At 39.0% G+C, this 16,159-nt stretch overlaps 1 protein-coding gene across 1 annotated transcript; it reads left to right on the forward strand.

Annotated features, from left to right (window-relative positions):
* The first annotated feature begins 6,310 nt into the window (after window positions 1-6,310).
* LOC121624206 (CBY1-interacting BAR domain-containing protein 2-like) lies at window positions 6,311-14,867 on the forward strand. Its single transcript, XM_041961845.1, has 9 exons — window positions 6,311-6,330; window positions 6,503-6,737; window positions 6,809-6,877; window positions 10,339-10,440; window positions 11,416-11,421; window positions 11,542-11,646; window positions 13,897-14,010; window positions 14,323-14,529; window positions 14,676-14,867. The coding sequence occupies exons 1-9, from the start codon at window positions 6,311-6,313 to the stop codon at window positions 14,865-14,867; spliced, it is 1,050 nt and encodes a 349-aa protein (XP_041817779.1).
* The last annotated feature ends 1,292 nt before the right edge of the window (window positions 14,868-16,159 follow it).

A 16,159-nucleotide genomic window follows, 5' to 3' on the forward strand; every position in this document is an offset into this window, starting at 1 on the left:
CCTTAGTGAGGGATGCTCGCCAGCTCCATCACAGTTTCAAAAACTGTGATGGAGCTAAAAATGGTTCTAAAACTTCTCTAATCATCATTATCGGTCCTCTGTGCTGTCAGACATGAACTGGACTTTACAGAGCAGAGGGTCTTGTAGTTTGAGCAGAAACAACAGTGGATGGATTAGCAGTCACTCCTCTAAGTGACACCACAGGACCTGCAATTCCCACCCAGGACACCGACAGCAAATAAAACACAGCTTGAGGTACCAAAGTATGAAACTGTGTAAAATGTCAATGTCAGAGTGTTGCTGTGTCAAATTCCTATGGCCCGCTGGCCATCCCATCATTTCTTGTTTATGTTTCTTTCCGTCTGTTGAGACAAATGCTATATTCACATTATACCCATACTATACACCGTTAGAGAGCTTAGATTCCTGTGAATTAATGCAAACCACTTCAAGATACAATCAAACATGAGGACAATAAACTCCAGCAGCCAAATATTAACCACGTTTACAATGAATGCAACATTAAGGCAACTCAAGAATTACTCTCTCAGTGATGCACAGATGGACAACACTGACAAAAACAGCCTGGAAACATCAACAAAGGTCAACACCATCCACTGTAGGAAAAATATTTAGTCCAAAACAAGATAGTAATCAACAGGGAGCTTTTCTTCTCCTTCCCACTTAGCAGGCGATATGCTTCTCTGTCGCTTGTCTTCTGTGTTTTCCCAGTTACAACTTCAGTAAACTTCAGTTACACTCTGAGTCTCAGGTTTCAAATTCCACCTCACTTGACTAATCACGATCTGGCACACAGAGCCTAGCTTAGAGAAAGTTCAGTCTGAGTTTTGAAGATGACTGACACTTCGAATAGTCAATGTAATCCTGAACATGTGTATGCCACTTCAGTGGGTTATTTACAGTCCTGGCACCTCAAATCAAGGATTTCAGTGACAATATCAATATTTTTCTCAATGTGTGATAAATGAAGTGAGAAATACATGGCCTCAATATAAAGATATATATCCAAAATATATGTATAGATATCATAAATATGAATATAGATGGCCAACATTTAGATTTCATGAATATAGATATTCATGTAGATAAAAAACAAAATAGCAAATTGGCTTTTTCAAGAAAATAAATACACCATCAGAGAAAACATGAAAATATTCAGTTTCTGTGGTATTGATTTCAGTTTTTATTGAACTTGGACTAAGACTTCATGCTGTGGCTCATTGTGTTTTCCAGCTAGTAAGTCCCACATATAGTCATCTACAACCATCTATTTGCAAAAAATATTCATGTGAAAAAAAACCCTCCTGCATCAGTGTGTTCAAACTTCTTTTACTCAATGCCAGCAGCACTGACAGTGAATCTGACTGCGTTCAAAATGTGTTACCTATCAAAAGAGAACAAAACCATGCATGTACCCCCAAATGGGTCAAGGACAGCTAGCAATTTAGGGTGTGTCTCTGATAGGCGTTTTAGGCTCATTTTTACTGGCATGGTGAGGGAAAATAAACCATAGAAGAAAAAAACAAACTGTGATTACTCCAACTGCTTCTCCATCTTCACAAGACCTTGGGAGCGACAACTGATCCCAATCATGTGTTTTAAATTATTTTTATTGGACAACCCCTATATTGAATTACAGATTGCATCTTCCAATACAATGGTGGTGTCTCTATTTGTGTTTAAGCTCCATCATGTACTGAAACTTGGCATTGAGCTGAAGTGTAATGGGTTTTTTTGGAGATTCCCACACTCCCTGAACATGAGTCTTTTTTGTGCTTCTCCTATGGCTCACCTCAGATCCCTTCATATTCCAGGGATTTGCAGGACCACACACAGAAAACAACCTCATTAAACACATACTGGTCATCCATATTGAGCTGGCAGCCTTAGGTCATGTTTACATACAGTAAGTAATAAGTACAATAAGGATGTGACAGCAGCATTTTATACTTCAGATGATTTGGTGAAAGATTTCTAAAAGAAGCAAAAGTTTAAGTTGACACAAGCTGTCCCCTACTTCACTGTAAAGTCTGGAGGTATCCACAGCACACATGTGTGAATTAGACCATGACTGACTTCGAATCCAGTTGTATTAGGATAAGTCCTGCTCATACATTTACGTTTTGAACTGAGATTTGAGGTGAACACAAAGAAACAGACTCTGTGCATCCATTATTCTGCAGAGTGGAGCTCAAATATCACAGTCAGGGAAGAATAAGCAAAACACATTTTGGCTGGAGGGGGGAATGAACTATTTTAAAATACATGTTAACAATATTTTTGTCCTCATGTTATTGAAGACTATGACGACAGTGTGAGGAGCCTGATATATCCCAGTGCTTGATCAGGAGTCCTGGTGGGTGTGCTGTTGCCTGCTGCCACAATGATTACAACATATTGCCCTGATTGTGGGTGTGGAGTTGTGTCATAGGGATGACTGTTGATAGTGCCCTTGGGGGTTTCTGTGGCTGAATTTTGGGGTTTGGGATTTGGGAACATCTAAGTGGCTTGAAGTAAAGTTTAGTGGCCTGTTAGTGTTTTGTTTATCATTTAAAATCTGATCAGTTAATGTGCTTTACTGTATTTCAAATATCTAGAGCTGTCTAATGTAAGATGCCTATTGTTGTATTTCTTCCTTCTCCATACTGTGTAACATATCTGTGACCTTTTTCATTGTTTGCTCTTAAACTGAAGTTAAGAGCACATTTTTATTATTGTATTTTATGTAAATACTGAGAATTGGACTGAGAACTAAAGAATTGGGAATGAGACTGCAGTGTGCAGTTGTGTTTCTAATTTTAACCAAACCTGAACCATAGAGGAGGGCGACCAGAGAAGCTTTAGATGGGTTGCTTTGGAAGGCAATTACTGATTACCTGTTTTGTCAGTTAATTTTCAAGATTCAAGATTCAAGAGTCTTTATTGTCATTGAGCATGACATGTCAATGAAATTTTCATTGCAACCCCCATGTTAGAAACAGATAATAAGAAAGATAAGAAAGATTAGAAAGAATAAAATTAAGATAACTAAAACAGCAGCTGTCAGAAGTGGGATGGAGGACTTCTTGACCCCTCTTGTGAACTGATTAAAGTTTTAACATGTAACATCAAATTCATGGACGTGACATTTCTAACATATCATACACAATGTAATATGTATGCTGCAAAAAATCATGCATCTCCTCCAGTTAATCAGAAAATGTGTTCATTTGGGAAATTTTCTAGTTTGTAGTACGAGTAAAGCACCAGCAGGTGGAGGTATTGCTGTGTGGATAACATGCACACACTGTTGACGAGAAATATGTGCCACTACAGCTATGGATGAATGCACTGGCTGTTCAGGAATCCTGACCCACAGGGATATACTGTATATAAAACATTCCTGACAGATGGATATCATCTGCCTTCGTGACACTCAGGTAAAATTAAATCTAATGGTGACCCATTTACAACTGTGAAAAACGTAGAAAAATGTTCTGTGAAGCTTTTCAAACCAGTGCTGCACCACAATCAGCTTCTCTGCCTCCAAAGTATGGCTACATACGTCGCACTGCTGCCCTCCTCATAGAATAAATTGTATATTGAAGTATACATTGGAGGCATGGTAATATTTTTTGTGGGGGGGTTGTCTGCTGTGACAAGTTCACCACTGAAGTCCATGACAGCCACATTAAATCCAAGCTAAGCTCAATAAGGAAAGTGCAAACCCCGTATGGCCACCTGTCAGGCCTGCCCATGGTGAGTGTGTGATATTTCCTTTACATCTGTGGAGGATTATAACACGGAAGTCTCCTTCAGGTTTTTCAAGTGTTGTTTCAAAAAACAGTGCGTGTCCAGTACACACGAACATAGGAAGAGGAATGAGGCTAGCATTGTGTGTGTAGCAAGAAAACTAAAGGATGTGTGACTGGCAACAAACAGTAAGGAGGAAAAATACTTCAACTTCACAGTTACAGTGGGCTGCTATACTGTATGTCCTCTGTTAAGAAAATGCATGAGACTGGCCTTCGATGACGAGCCCTAGCCTGAATTACTATTCCTGTATTTTCACTCTGATTAATAACTTGATCGAATGGTTAAAATGTCTTCAAATCCATTTTAGAGAGTTTTCAGCTGTTGAATGTCTTGCACATATTTCTGTGCTACTTTTATTCATTTATGCAGGAGACATGCAGATGAGAAGAAACATCCTCGGTCTGACTTTTCTGACTTGCAGCTCATATTAACAGACCACACCTCAGAGAACAGCCTGTTTCTGGTTGTGAATGCTGGTCTGAGGTCAGTACAGAGAACTGTGCTGACAGTGAGCTGACAGAGTGCAGTCAGTATGTGTGTTGTGTTGATGCTAATCCATTTAATAATGTACACAGTACATTATGTTTCAAAACTAGGCCTTCTGCTCCCCCTGTCTGTCCCACTGGAGCCAACACTGTGTGTATTTGTGTCTGTGCTCAGCCATGAAGCCTGGTGAAGAGAGGAAAGTCGAGAGCAAATTGTGCACACAACACAAACTAGAAACAAACAAAGACGACTGCTACAAAGAATATGTGAATGCATTTCATGGAGCTGTGATGGGAGCTGGGACTGGAATGTCTATACAGGAAATAAAGTTTAAGGACACTGTAACAGGTTATCACTCTGTAAATTGACTTTTTGACATAATGGACATGGGTCATACATATCTGATTTTCTGATTCATTTGCCAACTCATAAGATAATATAGGATACAATAAGCAATGAATGTTATTTAAAAAATGTCTTCACATGGTAGTGGAGTATAATATAATGTAACATTGTGCAGAAGTGGGTAGAGTAGCCAATAACTGTACTCAAGTAAAAGTACTGTTACTTTGCAAAAGCGAGTACAACAGTATATTCCAAAAGATATAAAAGGTGGAAAATCATGATGTGAGCTAAATAAACAAGCCAAATGTGATAACTTGGAATGTGCTACCGTTTTATATTTTTTGGGATATGCTCATTGGATTTTGGATTCAGCACTGCACTGAGAATCCATTTTTGAAGTGCAACCTTTCCAATAGAGTGCCCAATAGAGTACAAAAGAGGCAAATATAGTACTTTTAACTTCACTGCATTTATCTTACAGCTGCAGTCATTAGATACTTTTGAGATTATTTTACAGAAAGCATATTTTAAATTTACAAAATACAGTGCACTGTTAAATATTTCCATACTGTCTGGGCCCTTTGACTCCTTGAAAGTAGTGTCTTGTTGGGGCCCTTGTTATGTTTCAGATGTCTGAGTTGTTAGGAGTTCCACCAAAGAGGCATTTTCCTTCTAAACCTCAGATGGTTTCATTCTGTTTGAGGGCCAAGGAGGACAAGTGTTCCAAAATTTCTTGAAATAAGCAAGGACTAAAGAATATTCCAAACCATGGATCTAAACGCATGTAGCAGAGCTTTGTTTTACTTCTTCTTTCCTACCCCATTAATTATCTCACAATCCCTCAGATTTACCTCGTTATCCTTTAGAGGGGGCCCATCCCCTACATATCGAACCACAGGAGTTGAAAATACTTTTGTAAGTTAGATTTTGAAAGTAGAACTTTAACTTGTAATGGAGTATTTGTACATTGTTGTATTGATATTTTGACTCAAGCTAAGATTCTCAGTACTTCTTCTGCCACTGGTTATGTCCTATGAAGGCATAAAAACTAATCCATCCATCCATTATCTATACACCGCTTAATCCTCTGCAGGGTCACGGGGGGCCTGGAGCCTATCCCAGCCATCTCGGGCGAAGGCAGGGGACACCCTGGACAGGTCATAAAAACTAATGTTAAATGTCATTTTAATACAATAACATTATCAGTCTGCATTTATTTCCTCATTTACATGAGTTACTCTTTTTGAACATACAGGTTAAACTGCCTTTGGGCACTAGAGAAGCACTGACAGGGAATCTGAGAGGAAGAGCAGCTCTGGTGCCCCCAGTGGTAGTGGCATGGAAAGACACTGTTATGTAACATACTACAGAAGATGAATAATGTGGTGAAAAGATTATTTTTCCTTTGTAATGTGCAGCACTTCTTTCGTAATCCTTTCCAGGAGAGAAAGAAAGACTCATTAGTCCTCAGGTCCAGTGGATGGTTTTAATAGTGCTCTGCTGCCATCATGTGGCAAAGAGTATACCTTGCATCCAAACCCCAGCTATGCCACACCATCTGTTGTTGGTGTTTCTATGGCAACTTCTGTTACCTGGTGCAGGTGAGAACCAGCCTTGGCAAACAGCAGGGCAGAGGAGCTGTGGGGAGGACAACAGAACAAATATGAACGGCCTCTTCAGCAGGTAGGAGTCACTGCTTTAATGTTTCACATTATACAGGAAGACGATAACATGAAGTTTCAAAAGCTTCCCTGTAACCTGATGAGCTTTGGCCAAAATGTTAACAAGCTAGCTTATTACCAATATGTTACAATAAAACATACCCAATTGCCCATTTTCCTCTTGATCCCAGCAGAGATGTCCCGGTGAAGAGCATGGAGCAGATGTTAAAACATGCTGAGAAGTACCTCGGTGAGATTTGCACCCTGCTGGCCTCTTATACTAGGAAGACAGCCAAGCTCAGAGACAAGGCGGACCTGCTGGTGGCTCAGCTCTTGGACTTCTCCAGCACAGAGGACCCTGAGCTGCAGATCGGCCTGAAAAACCTGGCTGAAGACCTGGCCATGGTGCAGGACTACAGACAGGCTCAGGTCTGTAGTTATCATGCATCAGTGTGCTTTGTTTTCAACATGTTGTCATGATGAACGCTTTATTGTTGCAGGTCGAGAGACTGGAGACAAGGATTGTTGCTCCTCTAAAAGCCTATGGAGACATAGTCAAAAATAAAAAGGTGAGTTTGAATACAGATGTGTGCTTCACATACTGATATACCTGCAAGATATACCTCAGTTGATTACCACATTGTCCTAAATTAAGACGAACCTGATTAGAAGATAATATTTCTTTTCCAACACCAAAACATTTTTAGACTTATCTTGAAAAAGATAAGAAGAAGAAAAAGAAAAGAAAAAGTGAAACAGGAATTCTTCAGCAGAATGTAAATCCCATATTTGTGTAACTTCTCAACTTTCTGTCTTGTCTCTTGGAAGAGGTCAAAATTATTTTCTCTAACAGTTAACCTTTTGGTTAACATCCCTGCATTAAATAAATAAAACACAAAAGGGCAGATCAATTCAGCAAGGTTTATTTATGTACTGCTTGAAGACAGACATCACCTCGTCATAATTAGGTTGCTTCAGGACCATCATTGCAACAGTCACACAGTTTGGATGTCAAAACTCTACGACTAGGTGGAAAAGAAAAGGAAAAAAACTGACATGGAAAAAGTTAGCCTTGTGACACTATCCTAAACCTAGTAGCAGGTAGTTTTGTTAAACTAACCAAGCTGCAAAAGAAAACAGAAACAGAAAACAATGAATGAACAAAGTCTAAAAAAATAACTCAACTTACTTTCACAAGGACATGAACGCCAGTGTCCTAAAAAAAAGGACACACCATGACCTGCTCCTGATGTGAACTTTGTTGCTTTTTGGTCAGTTGCAGTGATGGTCCTGAAGCAACATGGATTATGATGGTGTAGGAACAAAACCAATTTGGCAGTATAAGATAAACCGAGGGCAGAGTAGAAATACTGTCATTGGCAGAGCATGTTTCTGCGCCTCTTGGGGACACTTATGGTTGGCAGATTTGTCGTGGTGGCTCACATCGATTTTCCCTCCACGTGATAAATCAGTCAGGCATATTTTACACAAAGCATGACTTTGTGCTTACATTAAGTATGGGTACTCCTCCCATTTCGTGAGAGGCTTGCACAAAGTTTTTGCCTTTTTGCAAGTGCCCCATCCCTCTCATGTTCATCCTTCTGCTTCTTCCTTTATTTTGTCCTGTTCTTGTTTTATTGACAGGTGCCATTTGAGAGAATGACTCCTTGTCAATAGATGTAACCACTAAGGTTAAACATTCTGCCACCTGTTGCATCAAAGAGGCGGTTACGTCAGTTAACGTTACAGCAAGCCTGTTAGAAAGGTTAAAAGGATTTGTGGGATAATATTGAAACTGGAAGACAGCTTATAGAGAACGTTGACATGCCTGGCATGAAGGACAGACAGATAGAAAGAGCCACCAGGCGTTAGCGCCACAGATCCAGTTAGACTCCTCAGTTTCAGAATGAAGGAAGAAGAACTTACACTGTCATGGCAAAAACATGGCTTAAAATGGAGAAAACTGCTAAATTAGCCTCAACCATGACTATGTACTGGGAATCCTCGTCAGACAGACGGAGACACAGAGGGTAGCTTCAGACCTAGTGTACCAGGGCTTGCCGCTAAAAGTAATCACACAACCAGAATCTAATCAAAAACTATTTGTCCAGAAGTGAATAGTGATTATTTTACTCTAGAACAAAATCCAAGGTAGATCTGTGAAAATGACATCTTTTAATGTCAGTGGGGTTTGTTGAATCCAGTTAAGAAAGATTGTATCAAAAATGAAAAAAAAGGGAAGGCAAAGATAGCTGTCGTAACGTAAGTCAAAATGAAAAAGGCTGAGTTTCAGGCACTTGTTTTCTTCATCAATCAGGCCACAAAAGAGGAGATGCTACTCTGATATAATGTAATATAATGTGTAATTTATTTCTGAACACATATCTGAGTAAGGATGAAGGAAGAAGATTTGCCAAGACCTCAGGGAGAATAGAAGGGACAAAAAAAACATTATTGCATGCTTACACTCCACCAGGAAGTGAACTGTTATTTTACAGACTCATCTTTGACCATAGATGGGTGGAACTGCATCCATCTAATAAGACCACACACACTATTCTTTCCCGCATACTTTTTTATTCAAGGACTGTCTGCCTATTTATATTTAGCACAGATGGATTCAAGATCAGGGATTGTAATATTGCAATGATTGATCTTTCAGGCCATAGCTCGATTTCTATGTCTCTAAATATAGAAAGGAAACAAGAAAAACATTGTTGAAATTTCAAATATGGTCAGTGATCCAAAAATAAAGGAGAGACTAAAGGGCCACATCAAAACTATCGAGTCCTTAATGATTCTGGGGAAGTATCAGCAGCAATAAGAAGCAGAAGAAGAAGATGAAGGTTGGATGTGAGAGGGACTGAGTATCTGCCAAAAAGGCAAAAAGTCTGTGCAAGTATCTCACCCAACAGGAGGAGGCTTACCCACACTTAATGAAGAGCAACTTCTGTCAAACTCTGGCTTTTTGCCACACACATTTTAGTGTATCACACAGAGGGAAAAGGTAGAAATCTACGAAACATTAGCAGGTCCAAGAGGCACTGAAACCTGCTCCACCAGTGACTGCATTTACAATCTACATCTACATATCTTCAAGTACTACATAAATAAACAATGCTGGATTTATTAACTGTAGTCACTTAATGTAGTTACTAGTTCACGCAATCCTTCTTGCTGATATTTTAAAGCAAGTGGTTTCCTGGTGGTGATTTTAGGATTCACCGTGTGTAGCCCTGTCTAAATGTAAGTGGTATACGGACCGTGGTAAACATGGTGGGACAGCCCAGAGCAGGGCATCGGAAAATTTCCCTTATTTTCAAATCCCAGTGTTGACAGGTGTGGTTCTGGGTAATTTGGAGGATCTAAAAAAATAATTTATGGGATTGATGACACTATTGGCTAATTTTGGGAAACTATCAGGCATAAGATCAGCCTTTTTAAAACCAGTAATGACTCTGAAACTTTACTGCCCCGAAGGACCTGCAGGACAAATACAGCCTCCAGCTGGACGATGAAGCCTCAAAATATTTTTGAGTAATTCTAACAAAAGCCAATTTAAAATCATTACAAGCAAATTATGGACCCAAAGCAAAAACCACTACGACTACTTTGACTGGTCAAATCTGGACTAGAGTATCCCCGGAAGAGTAAAGATTCTCGATTTGTGAAAATGCTTTTTTCGCAGACCACATTGGCCTGATCTAAAAGCCACTATACTTAGACTGGTAATATCTGGAGTAGACTGTGAAAAAATTAGGATCGGTTGACCACACTGTAAATTAAGTTTGCCTTAACTTTCCCCTTTTCTGCTGAATCATGAGCAGCATTATATGTGGAAGGGTGTGCGTGGAGGTGAAGGTAGAGGACTGGAAGTTTTCCTGAGGACTGAGTTATGGCGAGGAGTACTGCAAACTTTTTCTGTGAAATGGGATTATGTAAAAATATAGATACATTTTGCAATATTGTCTTTTCCAAATAAAAATACATTTTTTTTTTAAAAAGAGCTGACAGTCTATCTACCATTCAGGCAGATCTGAAGAAGTTCAACACTGATCTTAACAGAGACATGAAGGAGTTGCAGAAACTGGAGAAAATCCGACTGAGGAACCCCGCAGATCGACAAAGCATTGTATCCTTCATATACTGAATATGGACTTTTTTCATCACCACACACTCATAAGAAATTTGCTTTATTTACTTATTAAACCTCAATGAACTGCCAGTGGATCAATTAGTGTAAACTTCTTCTGTGCCGCCAAACATTGTTGAAACCCATCAAACTCAGAAATGAGTAGAGATGCTAAAGTTTCCAAAGGGGTTATAAAAAGTCAGGTTTAAATATCTCACTGAGGTGTTCAGACTTTTGGGGAGGAGGTAGAGGAGGTTCTGATCCAGCTGACAAATTGTTATCTTAATTAAAAAAAAACACCTTTATAAGCCACAACCACAACCCCCTGGATAAAAAAGAGAAAAGGGAAGACAACATTGCCAACACATATATAATATATTACTTAATAATATGTATGTACAATATCAGCTGCACCTGCAGTATGTAGTCCACAGTGAAAATATGATTATCTCTATCTGACATTTTCATAACAGAGACAAAAGAAAAAATCAAAAGGTATGCAAAAGTATTTCATTATGTCAACTTTATTTTATCAAAAGTAATGAGTAATGCCATTTTAAATACACATATGTACATACATATATATACAAAGAATGTTTTTTATTTTGGGATATTTGTTTAACTTAGCTGCATGTTGGTGCAGTGGTTAGCTGTTCAGACAGCTGGATGGATGTTTGATTTGTATATGGTCCAACGCCTTCAACTTCATATATATTAGCATATATCGTTCATTTTGTTATATGTCTGTATTATATTGTCAATCTACATCATATGTAAAACTGACTGTTTTGCTATTATTTGAAAAATATGTGATAGACAGTATGCATTTGATCTCTCTATCGTCATATATAGCATGTTTTTGTATAGGACAATATAATATTTTGCCATACTGTCACATGTAATGTATCACATATTACATGCCAATGATGTAATACACAATTACATTGTGAATTTTTTTCTTGACAAACCTCTCAGTCTCAGGTAATGTACATGATTTTATGATTAGCCTACTTCATGAATATCATCACACTGACCCTGCGAGCAGCCTGTACAGACTGTGAGGTAAAGCTTTGTGTAATGTATGTATGTGTTTTTTGACAGGCAGAAGTAAATGCTCAGAAGGCTTCCAACAATGCCCAGCGCAGTGTAAAGCAACTGGAGGAGACCATCACAGACTTCCAGAGACAGAAGCTGGAAGATATCAAAGTCAGTCTGACACATGCATGCACACTGTACACATACCACTGCTTCAACCCTCTCACTCATTTGGCACAGATTTCTAAAGAATTTCTAAGTTTTACCCTCGTGCAGCACGTCTCTGGACCCAGACATAACCACTGGAACACCTTTGACTTAGTTTATACTCTGGGGATGCCTCTGAATTCCCTGAATAAGATTCACTTTGTCTCTGACCACAAATGTATTACCTTTAATGCATCTTTACTAGCTACTACAATAACCTAGAACTTACCCTCACATCTTTAATGAGCAGTCTGTAGCCACATTTTCCAGCTACTTTTCTGATCTGGACAAATGTCTGACTCACTTCACTAATGTTAATGACCAGGTTAGTTGGTTTCATGATTTGTGTACATCAGCCACTGACTCTTCTGCTCCATACACTTCCAGGGTTGTCCCAGTTATTAATACAACCGTTTGGATCAACAATGATATCAGACAACAAAGAAAAGAATATAGGAAGGCTGAATGTTCATCACCTTCATATGAAGGAGCTGTTGTTTAAACTGAACCAAACTATTTCAGATTTGTGAGCTGTCTACTTTTCAGGCTTCATAAAACCCAGGGTTCCTGTTTAGATGATTGTGCTAGGAGCAGGTGTAGGTGAACTGAGATTGCAGGGTAACGCCCAGTCCAGACACGAACACACACACACACACACACACACACTCAAGGACAGACACCGAGAAAGACTGGCATGACAGAGAGGGGTAGGGGAAAAACAGGAAACAGGGGAAGGGAAGAGGAAGGAGGCTTCCTGACACTCTCCTAGACTGAAAATTTCTTATATTTTTTGTGGGCAAGATTGAATTACAGATCAATCTCCATGCTATGCTTTTTATTCAAAATCCTTGAAAAAATTGTCACGACCATCTCAAGTTAGATGAAGGTCATAAAACAAAAATTTCAATCTGGCTTTCGTCACACGCACAGTTGCGAGACCACCTTACACAGAGTAATCTAAGATATACTTACACGTGCAGACAAAGGTGAAAACTCCATTCTCATCCTGCTTGATTTGACTGCTGCCTTTGACAGCATCGATCATGCCATTTTACTTTATAGACTGCGTAACTATAACTGTGTTGGCACAGCTTTAAAATGCTTTCATTCCTACTTGACAAATAGATATTTTACTGTCCATATGAACTGTCCTCAGTTCCCCTGCTGTCTGGAGTCCCTCAGGGGTCACACCTCGGACCAGTCCCTTTTTCATTGTACTTGCTTCCTCCTGGTCGTTTGTTCAGCCACATTCAAGAAGTGTCATATCACTGTGCTATCACTGTGCTATGCTAATGATAAACAGATAAACATCTATTTCTCTGCTAAACTCATTAACCTGCATAAACTGTCCTCCTGCCATGATTGCTTAGCTGTCAGCAAAGAGTGGATGTCTCTTAATTTCCTCCACCTAAACCCTGATGAAACAGAAATTTTTTGAATTGGTCCTGAAATTCTGCAGTACATCAGTTTATTGGTCCATTTCACTGGCATATCAAATCTACAGCTAAGAATCTGGTAATCCTTCTTTTATTATGACTTTTTGCTGAGATATCACTAAGCTTGTTCATTCCAGTTTCCTTCAGCCAATCACAAAAATCTGATGTATCTTGTCTTCTACAGATCTTGAACTATTGATTCACACTTTCATTTTCTCCTGCCTTGATTAATGTAATTTCCTCCAGATGTGTCTCAGTCAAGTTGCTGTAAACCATAAAGATAGTTAAGAATGCAGTTGCAAGGCTATTAACTAGAACTAGCTGATGGTCCCACATTCTTCTCATTTTTCTTCTTCCTTCCATTGGCTTTCTGTTAAATTCAGAATAAACTACAAGATCCTGTTGATAACATATAAGGCTCTGCATGACCTTGCCCCCAGTTACATTTCTGATCTCCTATTTTACTTCTTGGCCACTCTGATCCTCTAATCTCGGCCTTTTATCCGTCCCCCACTCCAACTACAAAACAAAAGGTGATCGTGCTGTCTGGAATCATCAGATTTGCTGAATCTTTGGACTGTTTCATGCTGCTTCTGAAAACACATTTTTAGGCAAGCCTTTTTATAGATATTGTCTGGTCTGTCTACCATTGTGATTTGTTTTATATTTTATTGTATTTCTGCATCATTTTTTCGTGGAAGTGAAGCACTTTGTAACCGTGTGTTTTAAAAGGTGGTTTATTAATAACGCTTCACTTGCTTAATTTGTTTTTTGGCAGAGGATTTTTACAGACTTTATCACCGTGGAGATGCTCTTCCATGCTAAAGCCCTGGAGGTCTATACACACACATACCACAACCTGGAGGCAATGGACACTCAAAAGGATCTGGAGGTAGCTTATGCTAATGATACAGCTGATAACACCTGACACAAAAATGTGCAGTGACTGATGTAAGATAAACCCACTGTTTCATTAAAGTCCCATCTAGAATGTTAACTGTTAAAATAGTGCATCAAAAAGCATTATATGTGTTTTATGATAATGTAACCTAAAATCATGAAGCATTATGAATGCATTAGAATTCATTATGAATGCCCCCATAACACACTATAGATGTGGTCTTTGTAGAAGGTGTCCCCAATACACTTCCTCTTGCTGTCGTGATAATGAAGTAGGCATGACACTTTCTTCCTGACTCCACAGCTGTTCAATGGACGGATCAAGATGTCGGACTCTCTGGCTGGGCGCCTGGACACCCCACTGAGCAGCTACTCTTCTCCCCTCATGAACCGCTATCCCATTCCTCCTGTGGCCTCCCCAAAAAGCCAAAGCCTCTGGTCAACGTTGGCCTCGACCACAGGTCAAAACCACAGACAACAACACAGTCTGTACCCAGCCACAGCCAGGAAGGTGAGCCCTAATGTTTTTGTTACCATAGTGACAAAATGAGAGTGCTTGTTGAAGACAGAAACGTCACTTAAACCGATCAATTCTGCACTGCTGTCCTAAAGGCCATCACTCAGTGACCCTGAAAATTCACCTTTTTTCATTGGCAGTCTCGCAGCACCTTACAACGCCAGAGAGGCATAGATGAGGAGGAAGAGCTGGAGGGTGAAGAAGAGGAAGATGAAGAGGAAGAGGAAGAGGAGGAGGAGGAGATGTATGAATCAGAGAAAGAGGAGGTTCAGCACACCAGCAGACAGTCTTATGCTGCTCAATATGCTAAGATGCGCAGATGGCAAAAGTAACAACCTGTGCATAGAAACACATCCATAGACACAGCGTGTGGTTTCTTTCATGCTGAGAAAGATGTGTTATTAATGTACCTTTCCATCAGCACTTCTGTTCAATATTGGTGTTATGAAGGTGCAGACTTCACAAATTATGTTTATACAATATAACACTGAGTGCATTGAAGGGTATGCTTTGTTTAGGGATGTTAGTGACTGCTCTATTTGATTATATTTTCTGTTGCAGTTAGTTCAGATGAGAAAAAGGTCCCAAAACAAACCTTGATGCATCAACTTAATCTTACCATATTTCATTTTTAACACATGTCTCATAGAGAAGTGATGTAAAGGAAGGCAAAGTCCCACCTTTTAGGTGAGGGGGAAAGAGCAAACTCATAACACAAAGGCAGTATTTTGTTTTCAGTTCAAGACGTCAACAATTAATAGAGATAAAAGCCAGCAATTGTCTGACTGACATATGCTTTAAGTCACTGTTTAATTCCAGATGAACTCTGACTTAAATCAAGATATCATCTGTAGCCAAGAAAGGCCTCCAACATCATAATTTTCTGTACAGGCTCCAATTCCATTTTTAATGGGTTTGCTTCTGAAATATCAGACATGTCATGCTGGGATACATAAACACAAATGGACAGCCCAAATGCTTGATTCTTGATATTATACATTTATTTATTTATTTTACAAATTGTCTGAAAGGATTTTTTAGCTGTCTTTGCTTAACGGATAATTTTACACTTAAAAACTGTGGAACTCAGATGTATATTTTTATTATTTTGTAGATATACTGCTTCATTTGAAAGCAAGCATCTGATGTTTTTCTACTTTTTATTTCACAACCATATTGGCAGACATTGGTGGTTTTCATGGATTACGTTCAATGCCAACATTATTGATAAATCCAGTGACAATTAATTTTTTCAAATTTTGGCTTTCCGCAATATATTTAAGTATAACATGGTTAAGGTTAGTCCTGCAGGACTGACCTCCAGTGTCTTGCATAAAAGTTACATATGCTACACATTCCTCCACCACCCAGACCTCTACACTCTTATTTTGTAGCTCACTTCAGAAAGGACAAAACACTTCCTGTTTTAGCACTGACATAAATTGGTACAGATAGTACATGAATTCTGGGATGCTGGGCTGGTGTTTCAGTGTTGATGAACCATACGAAGGTCCAAAATTAATTAGTGTAGAATAATTATAATTTAAGAGTAGAAAAGTTACATTACACTTTTTAATTATGTTTGACATATACTTTTGAAAAGTGTACTCATAAATTGATGTCA

Source organism: Chelmon rostratus, chromosome 20 (assembly GCF_017976325.1).
Source record: "Chelmon rostratus isolate fCheRos1 chromosome 20, fCheRos1.pri, whole genome shotgun sequence".
NCBI classification, from domain to species: Eukaryota; Metazoa; Chordata; class Actinopteri; order Chaetodontiformes; family Chaetodontidae; genus Chelmon; species Chelmon rostratus.